The following is a 27246-nucleotide window of genomic DNA, read 5'->3' as shown; positions in this document are numbered from 1 at the left end:
TTTTTCTTGTTCATCAGTTGTTTTTAGTACAGAATTTGTAAAAATAGTACAATGGGCGACTGCTCAAACAAATAAACTGATTATTTCTAAATATAGATACCATTCCTGGCGCCACTGTTTTAGGTACCCATAGTTAGACTCATGTGGCCATATTCTATAATCTGGTAAAATAACCTGTACAATCTATAAAACCTACAAGCAGTAACTATTTTGACTTGAGTGCACTAGAAAAGATGCCTGCTCCTGTGAATACAATTTTTCTCATTTTAGCAATATAATGTATACGGATGCAAAGGGGCCAACAAAATTAAGTATACCTATACTGTTATACAGATAGTAGTTTATTCTCATAGCGCTGCCTCCAAGTGGGTTGAATGCAGTCAATCTGGTTTCTGACCGAAATCCAAAGCAGAAAATACTTATAAAACTAAAAGATAAAGGCATCTGAAGCTGCTTTTGGAGGGACAGAAAACATGAGTTTTTGTAGGGTAGTCATTTTGCAAGGATTATAATTAAATTAAAAAACACAGCAATCCTCGCACTTTAAATCTCTGGAGCTATCACATTTCCCTCCCCAGATTACTTTTCCATTCCCACTCCTTAAAGAGCTGTAATCTGTAAGGGTTAGAGGGTAAATCATTCAGCAGGAGGAAACAAAGGCAGCACCCTGTATAAAATTAATTTGGTTAATACACCTCCCCTATACATTATCTTCAACAGGTTTCTCTTGGTGCCGGATATCCAGGGGAGGCAAGAAGACGCAGGTGCATTGAGAAAGAAACATGTTTTCTTTTAGGATTCTCCAAACGAATAAGGCCCATGAACACTCTGCAATGAAAGAAAAGAACATATGGTTCTTAAAAATCCTGTTTGCTTTATAACCCAAATTGAATAAAATGGTTTATCAAAAAATGTCCTACATATACCAAATATTATACCAATATTAACATGTGTTCAACTCATAGTAGCTTACACACAGTACTTTACCCACTTCACTGAAAACATCATAGTCAATTAGCTAATTTGCCATTGATTTTGCCATGCACTCTTACAAACCGTTATGGACAGAGGACATAATATTATGTCCCTGCAAAATTGCCACGTGCTTTTTTGTTTTGCATCAGTCAAGAGATTCAGCCGTTAATCGGCAGCCTGATCTCCTTGCTTTCAGCTGGAGATGGCTTTATTATCTGCAAGCTGATCGGTGCTCATCGGAATGCTTGTTACAAAAAAAATTAAAATAAAATGAGTAGAAATAGAAATACCTTGGATGTCTATTTTTAAAAAACATGGTTTCATGGGGTAAAATTGTTTTTCTTTAGGAAAAGGGGAATGAAAACCAGATGTTAAATTGAAATATACACACCCCTCAAATGTGGCCTTTTAGCCCCCCCCAACCCACTCTCACCTCTCTATATGTTGCTACAGAGTGGCTGGCCGGGAGATCCGTTGAACATATATTTACTGGGGTCTGTGATAGTCCATTCTGCTCATTTTCAGGGATCTCTGTCTCTGGGGCCCAATTTCCCATGTGCTCCTGTTCAGGAGACCGACTCTTTTGGGGTGAAGCAAATGGGTTGTAGTTGCCCCCAAGGTTGCGGTGTGGCTGAGTGTTAAATTCTGTTTCGAAGGATGAGAGCTGCTGAGTAACACCCAGCAGGCCACCAGCTTCAACACTAAGTATAACCCATATGACATCTGAAGGTGGGAAAAATATGTGTGTCAAGAAGATTAAATGTACATAAATGCATTTAATATACATAATAGGCAAAAGGAAGAGGGTAGGGGTACTAAATGAACAGCAGAAAATGACTATATAAAATATAGGATGCATACTAAAAAAAGGGAGGGTGACAAAAATTTAAACATCAAGCCCTGCTATGCCAATATAAACGGAGACATACCGCAATTATCCAAGACAAGGTTAGCACCCCCCCAAAAAAAGTGAGATCACCAACAGTTTAGATCGCCCATGCTTTGTTAGCAACAAAATCAAAAAAGGCAAGATTTAGAACATAGTAATAAAGTTGGTCTTCAATAATAAGCAATTAACAATAGTTTTTTCATTTGTTTCTTCTAAAAACAAATGTATCCATAGACTCAGATTAATAACCATCAAGTCGTGGCAGATGCCAATCTAATTGCGCATAAAAAAAAAATTGTAGGAAAATCAAGTGGGTGGGAAACAGGAGATCTTTTAAAATTACTATTTTAAAATAAATTAAAACTTCATACACTCAGTGACAGTATTTAGATGCATTTCATTCACAAGTACCATATCATAGATGACCCCATGTGTTATGTCTAAATAATTTATTTTGGTCTCACAACTACATTTCTTAGTTAATGCTTTACTTTTGTGGCCTTGTCAGCCAAAAGCCCACAGACACACTTTGGGAGAGGTTCCCCTATATATACTTTTTGTTAAAAAAAAAAAAAAAAGCATTGTTTTCAGCGGGTTTAGGGACCACCCATTGTCCTTAAGGGGTTAAACCTGGATATTCATTATAACTGTGTTGATATGCATGGGGCGCCTGTGTGCTCTTGGTATTTCCATATACATTTATAAATGCATACATACTTATTTACACACATAGCCTAGGACTTATAAATCCCTGACACTTTGTTCAGGTAAAAACTCACCACTGAAATAAAGACTGTATTTAACACCACCTCCATACACCACTGGCCCTGCTACTATAACTTCCTCTCCTCTAATTTAACTTCGGTCATACTTGGAGACTTCAATATCCCATTAGACACCCCTTTGAGTGCCATGGCTTTGACATTTCTTTTACATTATGTCCTCTCTCTCTCTCTCTCTCTCTCTCTCTCTCTCTCTCTCTCTCTCTCTCTCTCTCTCTCTCTCTCTCTCTCTCTCTCTCTCTCTCTCTCTCTCTCTCTCTCTCTCTCTCTCTCTCTCTCTCTCTCTCTCTCTCTCTCTCTCACACACACAGCATATTAACCCCCTACTCATGGCAAAGTCCCTATTCATTCCAGAGACCCAATGGAATGAATAGGGAGGTTGGTGCCATTTCTATTATTACACTTTATTTAGAAATGGGAAAAGGGGAGGAGAGAAAGCCAGAAAAACTGAGGCCGAGGGAGCGGAGTAAAGTGCCATGATAGAGCGAATAAGAGAAGGGGGAAAAGCACATTTTTCGAGTACCGACGAGAGAAATTGCCAATGTAGCCTGTCAAAGGCTTATTCTGCATCAAAGGAAATAAAGAGGCCAGGAGAGCGTTTGCAGGAAGCGTCCAAGGAGAGCGTTATCGAAGGATTGTCTGTTCAAAGCCCACTTGATCTAAGTGTAAAAGGGAAGGGAGCAACAAGGAAAGTCTATTGGCAATTACCTTGGCATACAGTTTAACGTCTGTGTTAAGGAGTGAGATGGGTAGGAAATGGGCACATTACGTGCGTGGAGGTTCTCCTGAGGGATGAGTCCCTTAGACATAAAGGATTGAAAGAGTGCCAACAAGTGCGGACCCAAGACCGAGAAAAAGATTTTGTAGCAGTAGCTAGATAAACCATCCGGGCCAGGGGCAGAGTGTTTTTTTCAATTGGGATATAGTGGTGCGAAGTTCGTCTAAGTTCGCGACAAGGCTGTCAGGTATCGAAGCTTGTTTGCTAGCGTGATGTCAGCTTTGTTGCCCTTTGAGTAGGGCTGCAACAACTAATCGACAAAATCGATAATGAAAATCGTTGCCAATGAATTTCATTATCGATTAGTTGAATCGATTTTTATCAATTATAAAATGCTCTGAAAAATACCCCTCGTTTTATAATCCGTTTAGTGTCTGACTCACAGCTGCAGACCCTGCTTCCAGTTCCTCCCTGCAGTCACTAACGATTGCCCCCCCACTTCCTTCTTCCAGTCCCTCCCTGCAGTCACTGCCGATTGGCTCCAAGGAGGGACAGTGAGAAGGAGGCGGGGCCAATCGGCAGTGACTGCTGTCTACATGGCTCAAGAACTCATCTAACTGGTGAGTATAAAATGTATATTTGGGCTGCTGAAAGTTAGGGGCAGTTATAGTTAGTGGGGTGTTTAGGGTTAAATTAGGGGCAGTTATAGTTAGTGGGGTGTTTAGGGTTAATTTAGGGGCAGTTATAGTTAGTGCGGTGTTTAGGGTTAATTGTGGTTGATGGGGTCTACAGGGTTAATTTAGGGGCAGTTGTGGTTGATGGGGTCTTCAGGGTTAACTAAGGGGCAGTTGTGGTTGATGGGGTGTTTAGGGTTAATTTAGGGACGGTTATAGTTAATGGGGTGTATAGGGTTAATTTAGGGGCAGTTGTGGTTGATGGGGTCTTCAGGGTTAACTAAGGGGCAGTTGTGGTTGATGGGGTGTTTAGGGTTAATTTAGGGACGGTTATAGTTAATGGGGTGTATAGGGTTAATTTAGGGGCAGTTGTGGTTGATGGAGTGTTTAGGGTTAATTTAGGGGCAGTTGTGGTTAATGGGGCCTTCTCTTCAGGGTTAATTTAATGATGAGGACTGAGGGTTAATTTAATTAATTTAATAAAGTTAACTTAAGGTGCAGTTTGAGGTAAAGTGGGGCAAACTGAGGGGAATCTAAATCCTGGGGCAGTGAAGATTAACCCTGTATTTATTTATAAAAGTATTGTGAACGAGTCTGCAAACCTATGAGTGCACTATGGCATATCGGGGGGTATACGGCATACCTTGGGAGGACGGAGTGACATATCAGGGGGTATATATATGGCATATAGGGTATATATGGCGAGGGCAGTGTGGCATGTCTGGGGGTATGTGGCATATGTGGGAGGCAGTGTGGCAAGCCTGGGCTCAAATGTGCATAACTGGGGGGTTTGAAATAAAAACAAGAAATGCATTTTTATCAAAGTTTTTTTTTTATTCTGCGGTTTGTTTTTTACATTCTACGTTACTTTATTAAATTATTTTAAATAAATTAAAAATTTACATTTTTTTATCAGATTAATCGAAAAAATAAATCGGCCAACTAATCGATTATGAAAATAATCGTTAGTTGCAGCCCTACCTTTGAGTAAAAACGTTGGCAAATCCGAGTTGTCAAACGTGCCTGGATTGTGGCCAATTTGAGTTTAACGGATTGAATTTCGGAGGGGAGAGCGGAGGAAGGGGCCTGTTTATTGAGCCTCTCCAGATTTATTATACTTTATTTATAAAGCGCCGACAGATTCCTCAGCACTGTACAAGACGAAAATTTTACAGATAACGACAAGTACGATACAGCAATTGACATACAGTTACAAGAGGAATGAAGAGCCCTGTTCCCACAGGAACTTACGATCTAGGTGGATAAGGGTGAGAAATAGGAGGTGAGGACTGCGGGCGTGGGAGGAGCCGATAAGTGAAGATGCAAGGAGCAGGTCTTTGTTGGATCTTAGAGGGCGGGCTGGAGTGCATTTGCTGATGAGGGAGGATAGGTAGAGGGGACTGGTGTTAGTGAGAGCTTTGTAGCATAGAGTTAGTATTTTGAATTTAATTCTGCTATGGATGGGGAGCCAGTGGAGGGACTCGCAGACAGGTGCGGCAGATGCAGAGCATCAGGTGAGATAGATTAGTCTGGCAGATGCATTGAGGACAGATTGGAGGGGGGATAGTTGGGAGAGAGGGAGGCCAGTAAGTAGGTTGCTGCAATAGGTTAGACAGGAGATTACGAGGGAGTGGATTCATTGTTTTGCGGTGCTGGCAGTCAGGAATGGAGGAATTTTGGAAATGTTGCGTAGTTGGTTATGGCAGGATTTAGAGAGCGATTTGATGTGAGGGATAAAAGATAGGTTTGAGTCCAGGGCAGCGGACTTGTGGTGATGGAGAGATAGTGGTACCGTCGACAGTGATAGAGTAGTGGTCATTGTTTCTAGCAGATAGAAGGTTGTTTGACTGGTGAGAGCAGTTTTAGTCGAGTGCTGTGGGCAGAAACCAGATTGCAGGGGGTCTAGCAGGGAGTTTGAGGACAGAAAGTGGGTTAGACGGTCATAGATGGGTTTTTCTAAGAGTTTAGATGTTATTGGAAGTAGTGATATGGGGGCGGTAGTTAGCAGGGAAATTTGGATCAAGGCAGGGTTTCTTGAGGATGGGAGTGACCTGTGCATGTTTGAATGGGGATGGGAATATGCCAGTAGAGGCTAGAGAGTGATGGAATTAGGTATGAAGGGATGGGGTCGAGATGGCATGTAGTGAGGTGTGAGGAAGACAGTAGAGCATGAACTTTGTTCACTGTGGTTGGGGGGAAGGAGTTGAGAGAGGCCGAAGGGTTGATTGGGGAGGGATGAGGAACGTAGAGACCATGCACAGGAATTTTGTTGCGGATGGATTGTGTTTTATTTTGGAAATAGTCTGCAATATCTTGGGCACTAAAGGCAGGTGGTGTGGGTGGGGTGAATCTGTGATGTCATTAACAAAGGAGATATAAGGCCAAACAGTCTCCATTTGGAAGCCATTAGCCCAGACCTCTGATGAAGCTCTGAGGAGCCAAACATGTCAGGGGGGCTATTCGTCTGAGTTTTTAATAAGCCTGTGTCACTGGTCATAATTCAATTATTTCTGTTGTTAGGACTGCAGCCATCAACAGTATATATGATCCGATATTATTAGTGTTATACAACTGTGGGCATATGCCCTTATGTTACAGTGACGTATACCTTTCATGGTAGGACTGGTGACACTGGTGTTTTTTAAAAATCCTTTTTTTTGGTTATACCTTTTAACAAACATATTAATAAAAGTTATGTTTTAAGGTGGGGTTATAAGGGTATTTTTGATCCAGGGAACGGGATTGGTTTGTTTTTAGTGGGTGGGGCGAGGAGCGAGTGAAAGGTGGAGAAAAGTATTTTGGGGTCGGAAGAAAGATGAAATGAGGGGAGAAAAGTATATTTGTTTAGCTAGCTGAAGGGCAGATGTGTAAGCGTGGAGGATGAACTTGTAGTGGTTGTAGTCCGCTTCAGAGCGAGATTTCCTCCAGACACGCTGAGCAGTGCGGGAGCATTTTTGCAAATAGCATGTCTGTCTTGAGTGCCAGTGTTGTATGGTTTATATAAATAAATTTCTTCTCTGATGGTGGTGGTATACATAATGTTGAAAATAACATATAGAGATTGAGAGTTATATGATTAACATTTGTGTTTGCTTCTAAATATTATAGTTAATTTATTAATTGTTTGGTTTAACCCTTTCAGTCCCCTATGGACGTACCAGTACGTCCTGCCCTTCTTGCAGCAGCAGGGACACATCCCTGCTGCTGCAAGGGAGATCAGGCTGTCGTTTGACAGCCTAGACTCTTCACCGACAGCAGAAGACGGCATCGCCGGCTTTCTGCTGTCCGATCTGATGTAACAGCTTCCGGCACGAAAGTCGGAAAACTGTTACATTTTTAAATGCGGAACACGTGATCTGGCATTCCCTTCCAGGTCGCGTCACTGCTGAGGTCACCCGGAAGGTCATCGGAGGACAGGATATCCTCTGCAGGATCTGTAGAGACCCTGCGGGGGATATCCTGTCCTCTGACGAGGCACAGATGCTATGATCTCTATGCAAGTCTGTAGGGACTTGCATAGAGATCACAGTGTGCAGGCGGATCACAGGGAGGGGAGTGAGAAACCATGTTTCTCACCCTCCTCCAAGGCTGAAACAGAAAACGAAGAGAAAAAAGGTTAGTGATTTAAAAAAAACAAACAAATAAGTCACCAAAATAATACAATAATAATCAAAATAATAAAGTGAGCTAAGTGATGTCATTGTGATATCGCTGGCATTAATAACATGTTCAAGAGGTCCCTAAGAGGAACTCTAACCATTAAAAAAAAAAAAAAAAAATATATATATATATATATATATATATATAAACCTTTACATTCCATTGCCCTAACACAACATCTACCCAGTATACCCCTCCTGCCCCATTCACAACCCCCAAACACCTTAAGCCAAAAACATAAAAATGCTAAGAATAATGTATACCTTATAGTACGTTCCCTATAAGTGCTGGGAAAGTAAGGAAAATCTATTTAAATTAGGTATTTCAGAAATCAGGACACCTTAACTGATAAACTTGGAGGGGGATTTTCCATCACTTTTTTTTCTAATTTTCGCTAGTTTTTACTAAATTTCTCATTCAAAATTTTCAGCTAATCATCTAACTATGGTATCAAAAGAAAGCTCTATCTCTCCTTGAAAAAAATAATATATAGTTTACGTGTACACTATTCGCAGGAAAAAGAATAATCGCTGAACCGACATAGCGCAAAAATGAAAAAATTGCTCCGAGACCTGGGATTGAAGGGGTTAAATTTGTGTATTTAAAAAAGTTATTGGAAATTTAGAGAGAAAAAAAGCTCCAGGACCAGATGTATATACGGCAGCATTTTATCTATCATTTAAATAAATTGTCATTCCATTATTATTTAAATCTTTTGGCGAAATTGTGGATGGCTCTAGTTTCCCACCCGAGATGCCACAGGCCTCCATATGCCCGATATTAAAGCCTAATAAAATAGTGTATCGAACTATAGACCAATATCACAGATAAATATAGATATTAAAATATACTAAAAGATACTGGCAGAAAAACTTAAGATATACCTCCCAGAAATAATCCACTTAGATCAAGCTGGATTTATTGCAGGTAGACATTTAACTGGTAATACTCGTAAAATAATAAAACAAGCAGAATATCTTGGAATGAGATATATGCTCAAACTCAATTCCAATGTAAAATGGAAGAGGGATACTATGCAGGTATAGCTAAATGCAAGAAATAAATGGATATCTGGAAATCACGGATTTCCCCTTGCACATTCAGAGATTGCGACAGTAAAGTAATAAATAGATAAAAATACCCAGAAAATTTTAGGAGATACCTAAGCTATTATTATTATAGAGATGGATGATTGTATGCGATTAGAATGGGTGAATTTTAACTATATTATGATTGGACATATTTCATTTCTCTTAAAACAAAATCTCAATAAGAATTAAGACATGGAGGGATATGGAGAAAGAGAATTAACATAACAATACACCATTTCTTTGAATGCTTGTTTATGTACCCTGTATGTATTTTTATATGTATGTATGTATGTATGTATGTTATGCATATATTTATGTATGTACTAATGTATGTATCTATTAAAATTAATAAAATAAAAATAAAAAATGTGTATTTAAAATAATGTGTTTGGTTAAAATTTTCAGAGTAGGATTGAAACCTTGCCACAAGTAGTGAAATAAACATCACTATTACAGGGTGCAGAGTGTGACGGGAACGGCCTGTACCCTGACTGAGTCCTCCCGCCAAACGTTGCTTTCTCCTGCCGGGACACAAGTGATTAACCCCTTCTGCGCCAGACAGAACCAGAGTTGTAGAGAGAAGGGAGGAAGCCGAAGCTTAGCTACACAGTGTGGCTATTGTCCTGAAAAGGACAATAAAAGGATCATAGTAGCCCACCCCAAGCATCAGACACCACTCATGTTGAGGTGAAAACGGGACTCAGTTTATTTGGAAACACAGGGTTATTTAACCCCTTAACGACCTTTGCCGGTTCAGGACCGTCACAGAAAAACTGTCACTTAACGACCTTTGACGGTCCTGAACCGTCAAAAAATTTAATAAGCTTAGAAAGTGATCAACGATCACTTTCTTCGCTTAAACGGCGTTGCTGTAATGCCTCGATGTCAAGGCATTCAGTAACGCCGAGATCGGCACCGGGGACCATGTCTGGCCCCTCCCCGGGGCGTCAACAGCCGCCATACGCACGTTTTAAAAGTGTTTAGGAGGCGATCAACGATCACCACCTAAACTTAAATGGTGTCGCTGGAATGCCTCGATCAGGAGGCATCCAGCGACACCAAACACTTACCTCTGGATGGACTGTGACCGCTCAGGAGAGCGGTCACAGCCGCCGCTGCCGGTGATCTTCACCATCAGCAAGATGGCGGCCGCCCTGTAAAAAAAAAAAACAATCAAGTTTTAAAAGTTCGCTAGATGGTCTCCAGACCCTCTAGAGAACTCTGGCTCCACTTGCAGGTTGAATACAGGTACTGCATCCAACCATGCAAGTCAATGGAGCCCAGCTTTCTAATGACAATGCGATCAGTAAAATATTCAAAAAAAAAAAAAAAATGTGCTAACATTTAAAAATAATTATGCAGTGATGTCACTAGAGGAACCATCCAGTACCAGCAAAATGTGTAAAAAAAATATTAAAAAAAGTATTAAAAAAAATAAAATACAAAAATAAAGTTTATTATTTTGAGCAAGTGCTAAAATTTCTCAAAAATCTCAACAAAGAGTTAAAATAAAAGCACTTCAAAGAGCCAAGGGGTGTCTAATATAAAAAAAAATGGCTGATGGGGTAAATTGGAGTGGCCGAGCTCAAAGATAGGGCATAGGTACAGACTGACCAAAATGGAGAAAAAAAGCACACTTCCCAAATGTGGCATTTTAAATCTCAAACAACATGACAAAGCCATGCATGTGGGGTATCACTGCACTCAGGAGATGTTCCTGAACACACATTGGGGTGTTGTTTGACAGTGACATATACCAGAACCTGTATATCTATAACTAAAGTACAATTTGTGTGGGAAAAAAAAATTACCATTACAAAGTTTGACAAAGTGTGGTTGTATAATGGGTGCATGGAAAGGGTTAAAATAACAGCATTTGAAATACCCTAGGGTGTCTAGTTTTCAAAAATATATTGTTTGACGGGGTTAAATTGAGTTAACCGGATTCAAAGATATTCCAAAGAGGAGATGGAGGCAGAATGACCAGATGCTAAAAGTCTGTGTTGCCTCAAAAGTAGCCTTTTACCAGCCAAACAATCTGACAAACCCATGCATGTGGGGTATCGCTGTACTCAGGAGATGTTCCTGAACACATATTGGGGGGTTGTTTGACAGTGACATATACCAGGACCTGTATATCTATAACTAAAGTACAATTTGTGTGGAAAAAAATAAAAAAAATTACTATTACAAAGTTTGACAAAGTGTAGTTGTATAATTGGTGCATGGAAAGGGTTAAAATAACAGCATTTGAAATACCCTGGGGTGTCTAGTTTTCAAAAATATATGGTTTGACGGGGTTAAATTGAGTTAACCAGCTTCAAAGATGTTCCAAAGAGGAGATGGAGGCAGACTGACCAGATTTGTTAAAAAAGGTTTGGAAATCATAAAACGCTGCTTGTACTTATTGTCCTATAACTTACAAAAAACAGCAAAAAAACATAAAAACATTGGGTATTTCTAAACTCAGGACAAGTAGTAGAATCTATTTAGCTAGTTTTTTTACTTGCTTTTTTAGGCGAGTAAAAGATTTTTCAAATAAAAGTCATAAAATGTGTTTTTTTTCAATTTTTAACAGTTTTTTTTTTTTTTTTTATAGTAAATAAGATGATACGATCAAAATAATGGTATCTGAAGAAAGCCCATCCTGTCCTGAAAAAACAATATATAACTTATGTGGGTACACGAAATGGGCGAGGAGAAAATTACAGCTGAACACAAGCACCACAAAAGTATTAAAAACAGCCTCGGTCCCACAGGGTACAAAAAGAAAAAATGAGCCCGGTCCTTAAGGGGTTAAACAGTACAAAGAGGTAATTTACATACAATAGACACAACAAACCACACAAAGTTCTTCATCAGGTCCTCCTTTGCACAAAATATCCCTGGTCTTATATTCGAGGTCATCTTATAATCAGACCTCAAATAGAGGTATAACTACAAGACTAAGATTCAGATCCCCCGCAGCGCTGCAGGGGACCTGGATCCTCCTATCTGGCAGCTGGTGGACGTCTGCGCGATGCGCGCAGACATCCTCTGCTACTGCCCGCACTTCCTCTGGGGCTTCTATGACGGAGCGCCGGCATCACATGACCTTCCGGTTTTCTGGGGGCAGAGTGGCATATGGGGGGCTAAAGGCATATCAGGGAGGAAGATGTGCATAACTGGGGGCAGAGTGGCAAATAAAAACAATTTTTTTTTCTCCTCAATCATAGTTCGGGGTGACGATGCAATGTGTTAGTGACAATGCCCGTACATGTACGTGGTAGCGTTATTAGCCTTTGATCCTGGCGTTTTCGTGGTATTGCGGTTTTTCCGGAAGCCTCATAAACAAAAAAAAAGTTTTTAAAGACCTTCCGATCGCTGAGATCAGCGGTTTAAACAACAGACCAGTGATGCAAATCTCCTCTGACCTCAACAAGGCATTTTCATCCACACAACTGCCGCTCACTGGATATTTTCTTCTTTTCAGACCATTCTTTGTAAACCCTAAAGATGCTTGTGTGTGAAAATCCCAGCAGTTTCTGAAATACTCAGACCCGCACACACATTTATTTTAACCTGTCGGTATACAGGGTTACAATAAGTGTGTGTGGGAAGGTTACAATGGATGAGTGTGTGTGTGGGGGGGGGTTAGTCAGTGTATGGTGTTACAGCATGTATCAGTGTACAGTGCTACAATGAGTGTATGTGTTAGTACAATGCTAAAATCATTTTAACCGGGAATAGGTGCATATATGGTTCACGACAGACATTTTCACAATTGCTGGGTTCAACATAGAACACCATCATATTTCTTTTTTCATTTGAAATACTAAAAATCGCTGAAGCAGATGTCTGTAGGAACACACCTTGTGGTATCTTGGTTTTGGGCCAGTTAGATTGAGATTGATTATCTTTTCAACCAACCCTGCTCCTCCAGCAGAGGGCTGGCATGGTGACGGACACCCCTCTTTCCTGGAAGTTACGTTCTACGCTCAGAGCCACCTGGTTTTAAGACTAGCCCTGCCTGGGTGCTGCAGTGCCTGCCTCATTAAGGTGCTCCAAAGGGCTACCTGGCCCAATCAAATAATCACTCACAGAAATATATCAAGCTACTCTGTTTTTTTTTTTCAATATCTGTATATTTTATTCCCTGAGTTTTTTTCAATTAAGCCCTTGTCACAATATATATATGTGTTGAATATACATAGGCAATCCTAATTCTATTTTTATGTCAGATCTAGAACAACAAGTTTGAAGAAAGAAAGATTTGTTATCTGTTAATTACAACCACTAGGCTATTAACATGCTACTTTTTTTTTTGTTCTTGGTCTTTATGTTGCTCCTTTTTACAGTTTGCTTGTTTCATTTTCCCCTTTTACCTTATCAGTGAAGTACAGAAATACCATGCACAAGCTGTTCATTATTTGTGAGCATTTCAAACTTGTTTTTATCATGGAAACATCGTGAGGTTCCTGCACAGCACATGCGATGTCAAATATTATCCCTAGTATATTATTCTAACAAAGATTCTAAAACTCAGATATTCACTTCTCCATTTCTTTAAAATTGGCAGAAACTTGAGGCATCAGGCAAGTCTTGCTTAGAATGGATAACTAAGAAAATAATAAAAACAAAAATCTAATCAAACAGGAGTCGGCACAGAAACCCCAACAGGGTTATTTAGTGAGGAATGTAGTATTCACCACTGAGTGAACATAAAATTACATACATTATATAAAAATAAAAACTTTGCAAGATTGTTCTAAACAAACATGGTAGCAAGGAAGATAAAACTGGGGAACGCGTTCAAGATGGGAATATGGAATAAAGCAGGACAGAACCTCAGCCTGTACAGGCAGGTTACTGTATTATGTGGACAAAACTGCACCTTATTGGGATATAAAACCAGTAACAGGACTTAGCTGGTTTTAGCTGCATACTGCCAGTTTATCCCACACTGTATTTACTAGGGCTGCAACAACTAATCGATAAAATCGATAATGAAAATCGTTGCCAACGAATTTCATTATCGATTAGTTGAATCGATTATCGATTATAAAATGAGGGTTTTTTCAGAGCAAACGCTCTGAAAAATACCCCTCATTATATAATCCGTTTAGTCTGACTCACAGCAGCAGCTCCTACTTACCAGTCCCTCCCTGTAATCACTGTGACAACTGACCCCGCCCCTTCCTTCTCCCAGAAGGCCAAAACCACATGGCTGTGACACTCATCTAACTGTAAGTATAAAATTAATATTTGGGCTGCTGAAAGTTAGGGGAGGTGGGGGTTAATTTAGGGGCAGTTATGGTTAATGGGATGTTTAGGGGCAGCTATGGTTAATGGGGTGTTTAGGGTTAATTTAGGGGCAGTTATGGTTAATAGGGTGTTTAGGGTTAATATAGGAGCAGCTGTGGTTAATGGGGTGTTTGGGGTTAATTTGAGGCAGTTGTGGTTAATGAGGTGTTTAGGGTAGTTGTGTTTGATGGGGTGTTTAGGGTTAATTTAGGGTAGTTGCGTTTGATGGGGTATTTAGAGTTAATTTAGGGGTAGTTATGGTTAATGGGGTGTTTAGGGTTAATTTAATGATGAGGACTGAGGGTTAATTTAATAAAGTTAACTTAAGGCGCAGTTAGAGGTAAAGGGGGGCAGACTAAGGGGAATCTAAATCCTGGGGGCAGTGAAGATTAACCCAGTACTTATTTATAAAAGTATGGTGTCATTGTGCTGTGAACAGGTCTGTGACTCTATGAGGGGACTATGAGATATCTGAGGGGGTATAAGGCATATCTGGGGAGGATGGAGTGACATATCTGGGGGTATAAGGCATATACGGTATATAAGGCATATGTGGGGAGGGCAGTGTGGCATGTCTGGGGAGGATGGAGTGGTGTATCAGGGGGTATAAGGTATATCAGGCACAGTGGCATATGTGGGAGGCAGCGTGGAGTGGAATATGTGGGAGGCAGCGTGGAGTGGCATATGTGGGAGGCAGCGTGGAGTGGCATATGTGGGAGGCAGCGTGGAGTGGCATATGTGGGAGGCAGCATGGCAAGCCTGGGCTCAAATGTGCATAAACTGGGGGGGCTGGTTGGGAAATAAAGACAAGTTTTTTTTTATTCTGCTGTTTGTATTTAACATAATTTGTTTTTTCATTTATTTAAAATAATTTAATAATGTACATTCATTTTTTTATCCGATTAATTGATTAATCGAAAAAATAATCGGCCAACTAATCGATTATGAAAATAATCGTTAGTTGCAGCCCTACTATTTACCTTTTTCTTACACAGACAATCACCTAAAAAGCTAAACATATTGTATTAATAAATAAAATTTCTTGAGGGCTGGTTTTATTATAAACGCTACAGTATTTATTTATGGAAAAAACACTTCCTTTGTGAGCATTTCAAATATAAAATTAAACTGTTTTTTCAGAACAGTTTATTCTGTTATATGCGAGGATCATTTCTAATTCATATTAAATCAGTGGTGCTTTTCAAGTAAAGGCAGGTGTTCATAAAAAATGAAGAGCATGTAATACAGCATACATACAGGTTAAGATTAAAGAAAGGAAGGAAAGCTGAGAAAGGGCAAAGAAAGAGTATGTAATAACCTGTAGAGGGGTTATAACCTGCAGAGGAGGGAGCACAACACATTAAAAATGTATGCACATGTATTCCCTGCACTCCCAAAGTAACGACAAAACATTTCATGAATAAGAAAAAATAAAAAGCTACGAGTAGGAACACATTAGCAAATAGGCAAAAAATGAATAGAGGATAAAAAAAATGCAAGAAGAGAAATATGTGTACAAGGGATAATAAATGAGGGCACTAAGTAATTTTAACTACCACTATATGTTATGAAAAACGACATACTTTCACTCACCTCCAAAATACAGGCCGGTAGCCGTACACATTCTCCATTGGCCCTGGTACATTCCAGCCTGGCTTGGACTGCACATCGGTACACTCACATCTGTCATTTCCTGGGCGTCAAGCGAGCGCACCAAAACCATGTTTACATGGCCAAATTGGTCACCACCAACATACCGTAGGCATACCCCAGGGGGCCATGCTTCTGACCCTGGGTGTAGAAAAGAAAGAAAAAAAAAAAAGTAGGAACCATGGGGAAGGAAAATTGCATTGCGAAAACTGAAAACATTCCACAAAAAAACGTATGTTTTTAGATAATATTAAGGTGAATAACCGGTACCGTGTTTGCTTGATTATAAGACGAAGTTTTTTTCCAGAGCAAGTGCTGTGAAAAATTCTCCTCGTCTTATAATCGGACCTCAAATGAGGTCTGACTACGAGACTAAAATCCAGATCCTCTGCAGCGCTGCAGGGGACCTGGATCCTCCTGTTTGGTAACCTCAGCGGCTGCCGGCACTTACACCGGCGAAAGTGTCGGTAGCAGCGGAGGTTGTCTACGCGCATTGCGCAGACGTTCCCCGACTGCCAGAGAGAATTCCCCCCAGCGTGGAGAATGCTCTTCTCTGCCAGCCGGTGAACGTCCGCGCGATGAACGGAGACAACCCCCGCTACTGCTTGTACTTCCACCATAGCTTCTATGACGCAGCACCGGCATCACATGACCTTCCGGTGCTCATAGTGGTTCCGGCGGAACACCGGCTGCCCCCACCAGACACCAGGGAGTCAGAAGCAGTGGTAAGTCCGGGGGGATGGGACAGAGCGCCCCATGATATGCCTTTTAACCCCCTGTATGCCACTCTGCCTCCAGAAATACCCTTTAACCCCCTATATGCCACTCTGCCTCCAGAAATGCCTTAAACCCCCTTATATGCCACTCTGTCCCACGATATGCCTTTTAGCCCCTATATGCCAGAGTACAGAACGGTGGGCAAGACCATACAGGTTCCACTCCGAACAGGCCTCACCATGGTCGACCAAAGAAGTTGAGTGCACGTGGCTCAGCATCATATCCAGAGGTCGTCTTTGGTAAATACACATGAGTGCTGCCAGCATTGCTGCAGAGGTTGAAGGGGTGCGGGTCAGCCTGTCAGTACTCTGACCATACGCCACAGACTGCATCAAATTGGTCTGCATGCCTGTCGTCCCAGAAGATAGCGTCTTCTAAAGATGATGTACAAGAAAGCCCGCAAACAGTTTGCTGAAGACAAGCAGACTAAAGACATCATGGATTACTGGAACCATGTCCTGTGGTCCGATGAGACCAAAATAAAAACTTTAATTTTTTGGTTCAGATGGTGTCAAGCCTGTGTGGCGGCAACCAGGTGAGGCGTACAAAGACAAGTGTGTGTTACCTAGAGTCAAGCATGGTGGTGGAGGTGTCATGGTCGGGGCCTGAATGAGTGCTGCCGGCACTGGGGAGCTACAGTTCATTGAGGGAACCATGAATGCCAACATGTTCCCCTCCCTTCAGAGACTGGGCCACAGGGCAGTATTCCAACATGATAACGACTCCAAACACATCTGCAAGACAATCACTGTCTTGCTAATGAAGCTGAGGGTAAAGGTGATGGACTGCCCAAGCATGTCTCTAGACCTAAACCCTATTGAGCATCTGTGGGGCATCCTCAAATGGAAGGTGGGGGAGCGCAAGGTCCACCAGCTCCATGATGTCATCATGGAGGAGTGGAAGAGGACTCCAGTGGTAACCTGTGAAGCTCTGGTGAACTCCATGCCCAAGAGGATTAAGGCAGTGCTGGAAAATAATGGTTGTCACACAAAATATTGACACTTTGGGCCCAATGCCCGCCGGCTCTCAGAGAGGAGGTTGCAGCGTTGCGGCCGATCTGTATCTTAGTGTTATTATACGACCTCTATTTGAGGTGAGATTTATATATTCGATAAAATAGTTTCAACTAATCGATAATTAAATGTGTTGGCAACGATTTTCATTATCGATTATAGATTTTATCGATTAGTTGTTGCAGCCCATATACATATATATACCGTATCTGCCCGAATATAGGCGCAATTAGTATTGCCCGACGCCAGGGACCTGCAACCTACTCTCCGTCTTTCCGATACGCTCAGACAGCCTCCCCTGCCGGCACTTTCCACGGGTGGGGGTGGGGGGTGCCGGCACGGGTGGTTGTATAAGTGCATCGTGCAGACGTTCACCGGCGATGCTCGTGAACAGCCTCCGCTGCTGGCACATCTGCACGATGTGCTTTAACAATATCCCTTACCGGGAATTCCCACGTGGTCCCGGCAAGGGAGATTGTTTAAGCACATTGTGCAGATGTGCCGGTAGCGGAGGTTGTTTATGCTCGCATCGCCGCAGCCGGTGAACGTCTACAGGATGCGTTTTAACTCTGCCCCAGGGGAGTCTGCACAAGTCTAGGGGGGGGGCACATCTTGGGGGCAGAGTGGCAACATATCTCGGGGGGGATAGAGTTGCTGCATATCTCGGGGGGCACATCGGCAGCATATCTGTTCCACTAAGTGGTTTTTTTACTTAGAACATTTTTTCTTTAAAAAAGCACCTAACTTTTAGGGTGCGGCCTATATTCGGGTACAGCCTATAATTGAGCCAATACGGTGTGTGTATGTATATATATACACAAACACACACAGACATTTAGACTGAGAAATGTTGGTCTTTGCGCTTATCACAGTTCACAGTGATCAAGCAGCAGGAGTCTGCTTGACCTGCCTTCAAGATCACAGCAATTACGTCTGCAGCTGAAAGCCGCAATCAGGCTGTCATTCAACAGCTGGTTCTCCTGTGTGGTTTTACTGGCTCATATTACTTTAAGACAGTGAAATCCAGCATAATCTAAAGTGTTCTTAAAACCACTTTACAGAGGCTGCAATGTTTTATTATGATAGTTCATATCTTAACCCCTTCGTGACAAAGGCTGATTTTACTTTTTGTACCCTTCGTGACAATGGCCGTTTTAACATTTCTGCGCTGCTCGTGTTTAGCTGTAATTTTCTTCTTTCCTGTTTACTGAACCCACACACATTATATATTGTTTTTTTCAGGACAAGAAGGGCTTTCTTTAGATGACATTGTTTTGATTGTATCATATTATTTACCGTATTTGCTCAATTATAAGACGACCCTGATTATAAGACGACCCCCCAAAATCTGAATATTAACTTAGGAAAAAAGAAAAAGCCTGAATATAAGACGACCCCAAAGGAAAAAAGTTTTACCAGTAAATGTTAATTCATGTAAACTATTTTTTTTTAATAAAAGCTATGATTGAGAAAAATATTTTTTTTGTTTTTATTTCTTGTATTTTCCAACCTGTCCCCTAGTTACGCACATCTGCACCCAGGCTTGCCACTCCAATATGGCACTGTGGCCCATGATATGCCTTTTAACCCTCTATATGCCAGTGCCCCATGGTATGCCTTTTGACCCCCTATGTGCCACTCTGCCTCCAGAAATGTCTGATACCCCTATATCCCATTCTGGCATTTAGGGGGTTAAAATGCATATTATGGGGCAGAGTGGCATATAGGGAGGTATAAGGCATTTCAGGAGGCAGAGTGGCATTGAGGGAGTTAAAAGGCATTGTATAGAGCACTCTGCCTCCAGAAATGCCTTCTACCCCTATATATGCCACTCTGTCATTTAGGGGGTTAAAAGGCATATTATGGGGCAGAGTGCAATATAGGGAGGTATAAGGCATTTCAGGAGGCAGAGTGCTCTATTAAATGCCCCCTTAACGCCACTCCAGAAATGCCCTATGCCCCCATTTAACACACACACACACCCTATACCCCCATTTAACTAACACACACACACACACACACACACTCTCTCTCTCTCTCTCTCTCTCTCTCACCCCTCTCTTACCGGTGCTTCCAGCCGGGGCAGCGGGTTGACGTCGCCTTCCGCTGCAGCCGAAAGGAGGTGGAGTTGGCAGCGGGGGTTTGTATGCGTCCGTCGCGTATACTTTCCCCGGCTGTCAGAGATCAGAGTTCCCGGCACCGGTGCGGGGAGCTCTGATCACTGACAGTCGGGGAAGGTCTACGCGACGGATGCAGACAACCCCCGCTGCTAGCCACACCTCCTTCCAGCTGCAGCGGACGTTGTCTACGCGGATCGCGTAGACGTCAACCTGCTGCCCCGCAACACAGCAGGAAGCACCGGTAAGTGTGTGTATGATGGGGGGGGGGGTGAGATAGGAGGATCCAGGTCCCCTGCAGCGGTGCGGGGGATCTGGATCTTAGTCTCCTAATCAGACCTCGATTTGAGGTCTGATTAGAAGACGACCCCGATTAGAAGACGAGGGGTATTTTTCAGAGCATTTGCTCTGGAAAAAACCTCGTCTTATAATCGAGCAAATACGGTACTATTAAAAAAAGTATAAAATATGGTGAAACATTTAGAAAAAAATGACTGTTTCTAACTTTTAGTTGAAAAATCTTTTACTCATCTATAAAGGGTAATAAAAAAAACCTGCGAAATAGATTCTACTATTTGTCCTGAGTTTAGAAATACCCAATGTTTTTATGTTTTTTTGCTTTTTTCTACACATTATGGGGCAATAAGTACAGGTAGTGTTTTGCTATTTCAAAGCCATTTTTTCCAAATCTGGTAATTCTTCCCCCATGTGCCATTTCGGGTATCTTTGAAGCCGGCCAATGCAATTTACCCCATCAAGTCATATATTTTTGAAAACTAGACAGCCCAGGGTATTCCAAATGCTAGTATTTTAACCCTTTCCAAGCACTTATTCTACCATCAGCCTTTGTCAAACTTTATGGTAGTAATTTTTTTGCATTTGTTTTTTCACACACATTTTACTTCAGGTATGAATAAACAGGTTCTGTATACGTCACTATCATTAAACACCCCAATATGTGTTCAGCAACATCTCCTGAGTACAGCGATACCTCACATGAATGATTTTACCTGGCTGTTTGGGGGCAAAAGGGCCACATTTGGGGCATGCACATTTTTCAATGTTGAACTTTGACATTTGGGGATCCTCTGCCCATGCCCTATTTGGTACATCTTTGAGCCGGGCCATTTCAGTGTGCCCAATAAACCCATATATTTTTGAAAACTAGACACCCCAGGGTATTTCAAATGCTAGTATTTTAACTCTTTCCATGCACCATATCTACCACCAGTCTTTGTCAAACTTTGTGGTAGTCATTTTTTGCATTTGTTTTGTCACACACATTTTACTTCAGGTATGAATTCAAAAGTTCTCGTATATGTCACTATCACAAAACACCCCAATATGTGTTCAGCAACATCTCCTGAGTGCAGTGATACCCCACATGAATGATTTTGCCTGGCTGTTTGGGGGCAAAAGGGCCACATTTGGGGCATGCACATTTTTCAATGTTGAACTTTGGCATTTGGGGATCCACTGCCCATGCCCTATTTGGTACATCTTTGAGCCGGGCCATTTCAGTGTGCCCAACAAAACCATATATTTTTGAAAACTACACACCACAGGGTATTTTAAATGCTGGTATTTTAACTCTTTGCATGCACACATTTTACCACCAGCATTGCTTCAAAGTTTGCAGTAGTATTTTTGTGTGTGTATTTTTCCCCACACACACCTACTTTATTTACAGCTCCTGGTATATGCCACTGTCACACGACACCCCAATATGTGTTCAGCAACATCTCCTGAGCACAGAGATACCCCACATGCATGGGTTTGTCATTTTTTGGGGGAACTAAAAGGCCACATTTGGTACGTGTGCATTTTTCTAATTGGAAATTAGATGTGTGGCCATCCTTCCCCCCCGTGTTAATTGGGACCTTGTTGAACCCGGCCAATTCAATTTACCCCATCAAACCATACATTTTTTAAAAGTAGACACCCCATGGGCATTTAATATTCCATGCGAGAATTGTTTTAAGCTAATAAGCTAATTTTAGGACTTGCTCACAAAAATATATTTTTTATATATATATATATATATATATATATATATATTTTTTTTTTTTTTTTTTTTTTTTTGCCTTTTTTTACATTTTTTTTTCAACTTGAAGGTTCCCCTGATAGTGACATCAGTGGGAAATTATTTTTACATTTTACTGTTTTTTTACTATTTTTTTCTAATTATTAATTTTATTTTTAATTTATTTTTACTAATCACACTGTGATTAGAAAGCTGAGCTCCATTGACTTGCATGGTGAATGCAGTACCTGTATTCAACCTGCAAGTGGAGCCAGAGTTCTCTAGAGGGTCTGGAGACCGTCTAGCGAACTTTTTAGTCTTTATTGTTTTTTTTTACAGGGCGGCCGCCATCTTCCTTGATGGCGAAGATCACCTGCAGCGGCGGCTGTGACCGCTCTCCGGAGCGGTCACAGTCCATCCCAAGGTAAGTGTCCTGATCGAGGCATTCCAGCGACACCATTGAAGTTGGAATTGAACGCTTTTAAAATGGGCGCCCGCCGCCATACAAAGTTTGTGCCGATCATGGCGTTGCTGAATGCCTCATTCGGTCCTGGCACGTCAATTGTCGTTATCGACTTGATTTTCGGTGACGTGCCCGGACCGGCAATTGTCATCAAGGGGTTAATCGTACTTCGACAGCAAGAAGTTTAACATTAAACAAATACCGTTTTTACCAGTGTTTTGGATCCTCCATGTCTTGGTAAATTGGGTGTCTGGTGGCACAGATTCCCCTTCCCCGATTGTAACATCTTCCACAAAGGACATGCAAGGGATTGTGACACTGGGACTTTCAAAGTCATAATATGCTCCAATGGCAGCCTGTAGATTCCTGTGAGTGAAAAAAAATTGTGTAAGTTAAATAAAGGCAAAAGTTGAAAGTAAAAATATACAGTTAGGGAGCCTACTAAAGCCGACTCTCTTACTAAAATAAACATTTGTCATGATATAGCTTATGAGCGTAAATGGCTCTTGCCTACCATGCTGAGTCTAAGACAGAGAGGTATATATAGGGCTGTATAAGGCATATCTGGGGGGCAAAGTCAAACGGGGTGTGACGGAACCATCCATCACTGGGGCCCTGGAGAGGCCTGAGAGCCAGCCTCCTCCCTATTGACTATGGGCTCTGACTTTTCGTAAAGACTTCTGTGGCTACCCCCAGCAGTATATCATCCCATTATCTCTGGCAGACAGCCAGGATCTGCAACCAGGGAGTGACCACCATTGTTTTAGTTTCATGTCAGTTCCCCCCACCCCATGGTGCATTAATGTGTTGTATAAGTCAGTCCCGCCCCCAGTTCCACCACTACAGACATTTACCCCGGCCAAACCTTGGAACTGATATTGGCCAGTAATAGTGGAGGTTGGGACCCCTATTGTATTGTTAATCTTTTTACTGACCCTGTTGTCTCTGGGAGGCAGATCAAGTTTTGCTGCTTTATGTAATGGTATTTCTTAGCTACCCCAAGCCTCAGCTATTAAGCCAGTATCACAACTTCATGCTGACGAGTCCCATGAAGGACAAAACAGCTATCCATGAGCGGTGATCTGGCTATTGCACCTCTTCATGAGTTTTGTACAGCGGGCAATTACTTTCAAGGGATCCATGTATAAAGTGGATACAGAGGCAAAGGTGATAATTGTTAACCTTATTTGCATGTGCCTACCCAGAATCCCTTGTGGTTGTGGCAGCACCATGAGATTTCTGAGGGAAAAACAAGCCTTCTGGCTTGTCTGGCATCTGTAGATGAGCGTTTAATAATACTTCTACTAATTATATATATATATGACTTTAGGTGAAGAGCTGAACAAACGTAATAAGTGCTGCTTGCCACGAAGAACAAAAACAATGCATCATTTATGAGGTACACTAAATAAGAAAGGGAAGTTACATGGTAAAAAGGCTGAAAATACAATTCTCAGGTGTAAAATAATTTTCATAATCGATTAGTTGGCCGATTATTTTTTCGATTATACCCCCTGATATGCCACGCCGTCCTCCCCTCATATGCCTTATATACCTTATACCCCCTGATATGCCACGCCGTCCTCCCCTCATATGCCTTATACCCCCTGATATGCCACTCCGTCCTCCCCACACTGACACAATACTTTTATAAATAAATACAGGATTATTGCGAGTGAGAAATCTGCAGTACAGGTAACGGGGTGGGGGAAGTTGTATGAGCAAGTATGCGTGATTAAGGGAATGAATATGAGTATATGAATGAGAGTGCGTGTGTGTGTGATAGCACAAATGTGTAAGTGTGTGTGTGTGGGGGGAGTAGCATGGCATAGGGAGGCTGTAATCACGTTCCTATCATGCCCAGGTTCTGGTTGCCTGGGCATAATAGGAGTGTGATTGCTGATAGCAATCATATACAGTATCTCACACCCCTTACATTTTTATAAATATTTTATATCTTTTCATGTGAAAACACTGAAGAAATGACACTCTGTCACAATGTAAAGTAGTGAGTGTACAGCCTGTATAACAGTGTAAATGTGCTGTCCCCTCAAAATAACTGGCATACAGCCATTAATGTCTAAACCTTGGCAACGAAAGTGAGTACACCCACTTTGTTGCTCTACATAAAGATGGCCTAGGCTTAAAGAAGATCAAGACCCTGAAACTGAGCTGTAGCACGGTGGGCAAGACCATGCAGCGGTTTCATGGTCTGGGCCTGCATGAGTGCTGCTGGCACTGGGGAGCTACAGTTCATATAGGGAACCATGAACGTCAACATGTACTGTGACATACTGAAGCAGAGAATGGTCCCCTCCCTTCGGAGACTAGGCTGCAGGGCAGTATTCCAACATGATAACAACCCCAAACACACCTCCATGACAACCACTGCCTTGCTAAAGAAGCTTAGGCTAATGGCCTGTATTACAAACTGCTTGTCTGCTATTTCTTCATGGAGGTCACAATGCTACCTGAAACTTAATTGTTCGAAAACTGAATTAATTATCTTCCCTCCTTCCATCTCCACCCCAGCACCTGAATTCTGTATTACCATTAACCACACGAAATACTGCAACACTCTTCTGGTTGGCAGTCTACTGTCTCATCTCTCTCTCTTTTCTGCAGTCTGTCCTAAATGCTGCTGCTAGGCTTATCTTCCTTGCACACCGCTCTTCCCACTCTGTGAAATATCCCACTGGCTCCCCATTACTTTAAGAATTAAATTTAAAATCATTGTACTAACATGTAAGGCTCCTACATGGATTTGACAAGGAGAGCAATCACAGTCACCCAATCAGATTTGCACCTTAGCACTAATAACAAATGGAAAAGTTAAGTAACTGGCATTATTTGTGCATCTTTCATAAAGGCCTTCATGTAGTATAGTTTGAATACCTTGTCAAACATATTATTTGTCATTGTAAAAGAAGATATTCCACACTCCATTTTGTTTCAATTTTTCCGGGAAAAAAAATGGCTTTGGAAAAAAACCTACCTCCAATCTCTAATGTGGAGTGGTGTCAATCTTGACATCCACTCTGCTCCCACTGTTGGTGGTGAAAGCAATAATTTCAGGCTAGGTTCCTCAAGGAGGTAGCCACTCTTCTCTAACATGAAACCAGGGGAGTCAGACTGATCTGGGTAGTTTGCAAGACGGAAGTCATGTGCATCAAATTCTGATGCAGTGGCATCAGTAACAAATGCCAGAATGGCATTTGCCTCTTCCTAGAGAAACTAATTCTCATACAACTGCCCTTGCACCCAAATTAATAAGATTAACTAGATAATAAAAAAAAAAAAGAAAAGTAGTATGCAAAATGACAACCAGAGTTACTCAACATGGCTCAGCAACGTTTGAATCTAAACATACAAAGTACATTTAAAATAACAGAGGAGTATAACACGAGGTACGACATTCATAGATATAGAAACATATGGCTGCAAATATAATTGAACGTTAGTACTGCAAAAATTTGTAATGTTATAATCTCCATCCTGTATGTAACAAGTTGACATATGCACCCAGACCCCCTGAAAAAAACAGGGAGGCTTAAGGTCAAGTATGTTATTGGATGTTGATGTACTTTATCATGTTTATACTTACCTCTGAAAACTCAATAAAATCGCTTTAAAAAAAAAAAAGAAGAAAAGGGCAGGTGTGCTTATGCAAATCGTACAACAAGCAAATGTAAACTTTGGAACGCTTGTGTGACACTGTAGCAACTGCTCAGTCTCTCTCTGTCTTACGATCAGAGTGAGAAACAGAAAGGCAATGAAAAAGTTTACTAACATCGCCCTTGTCAACATGCATGATGTTTACTCCTCGAGCCACCACATGCACAGAAGTTAGCTGAACACATCTCCTGCTTGCCAGTGGGCACAAGCGCTAAACCGACTGCGAGCCTAATGTAATGTCTTTAACTGTGTAGTAGCACCCGGGCCTGACTGCCACTACATACCCCCAGACCGCTGTTTAACCCCTTCACCTCAACAAATGGCGGCTCATATTGTTTTTGATCTGTGTGACAAGCAATTGGATAGTAACTGTAAACTGTAACACACCTGACATGGAGTTTGGGAAACTAAAAGTAGGCTTGTTCTAACACAAATTTTATAATTCCTTGGTATGAACAAAAGTTTATAAGTAAAATGAGTGTATTAAATTGGTACCACATGACCTTGTTGCCCTCAACCACTCCAAATACCAAAGATGTAAATTGTCACCATCCTCTGCCCATTTACAACAGAGGAGATTAACACACACTAAATCGCTAGCTAATAAGAATCTCACATATAAACAATTCCACCAAATTTACAGAAAACACCTCAAACATTTTAGACACTATTTTGTTATTAGTGAGCTCTACTACACCACAAAACTACAACTTACCAGTTGGTCATGTCCAAGAAGAAGGCACAGCCTGCAGGATTGAGCTGAAAACCAAGCAGACGCTGGAACTCGGAGATGAGGACATCTTTATCTGTAGTTCCCAAACAACTAAACTTTTGCATTAGCTCTGGATCGAGATCAACGTCCATCCCCTCCATAACAGCAACACTTATCTGTAACAGTACAATCTCGTTATAACCTCACTGACATAGATCAGAATTCGAAAAAATAGAAGAAAAAAAATATATAGAAACAACTTAGACACCTGGGCTTTCAACCTGACATCTCCCCGCCCTCCAATCCCGTAAACCCAGAACTCATTGCGTGAGAACCGCGAGGGTTGAACACTGACCGAATCGTCCTCCAGAATATCTCAGCTGGATCATCTTCAGCCCACCTGGAGCCGTATTACACCGCCCCCCCCCATGATGCACTGACCTTTGAGCTGTACAATCCCTTTAAATGTATCCTCCCATATCCTGAAAATGACTTTTGACCAAAACGCTGACAACTTCTGCAAAGCCTAGGAGGTGATTCCGGCACGGGTTCTTTTTTCACAAACCAATTTTGCAAAACCAGGGCCCCCTATCCCCAGGCCCCAGTCCCGGGTTCCGCAGAAGGCCGCTGAGGGCCTCTCCGCTTCCTAAGCACCGCACTGCGTCATGACATCACGAGACCGGCGAGCGAACATGCACACAACGCACAGCTCCACCCATGGTGACCTTTTCGTATGGCGGGAAC

The 27246-nt window shown here is 41.7% G+C and overlaps 1 protein-coding gene across 1 annotated transcript; it reads right to left on the bottom strand.

Moving 5' to 3' along the window:
• ILRUN (inflammation and lipid regulator with UBA-like and NBR1-like domains) lies at window positions 1-27214 on the bottom strand. The gene is made up of 6 exons (XM_053457867.1): window positions 26944-27214; window positions 26506-26678; window positions 22327-22481; window positions 15666-15863; window positions 1409-1698; window positions 1-828 (listed from the first exon to the last, which is right to left on the bottom strand). The coding sequence occupies exons 2-6, from the start codon at window positions 26661-26663 to the stop codon at window positions 793-795; spliced, it is 837 nt and encodes a 278-aa protein (XP_053313842.1). The 5' UTR covers window positions 26664-26678; window positions 26944-27214; the 3' UTR covers window positions 1-792.
• Window positions 27215-27246: the final 32 nt, after the last annotated feature.

This window comes from Spea bombifrons, chromosome 2 (assembly GCF_027358695.1).
Source record: "Spea bombifrons isolate aSpeBom1 chromosome 2, aSpeBom1.2.pri, whole genome shotgun sequence".
NCBI classification, from domain to species: Eukaryota; Metazoa; Chordata; class Amphibia; order Anura; family Pelobatidae; genus Spea; species Spea bombifrons.
The sequence above is the reverse complement of the archived record's forward strand: the minus strand, read 5'-3'. Positions and strand labels throughout refer to the sequence as shown.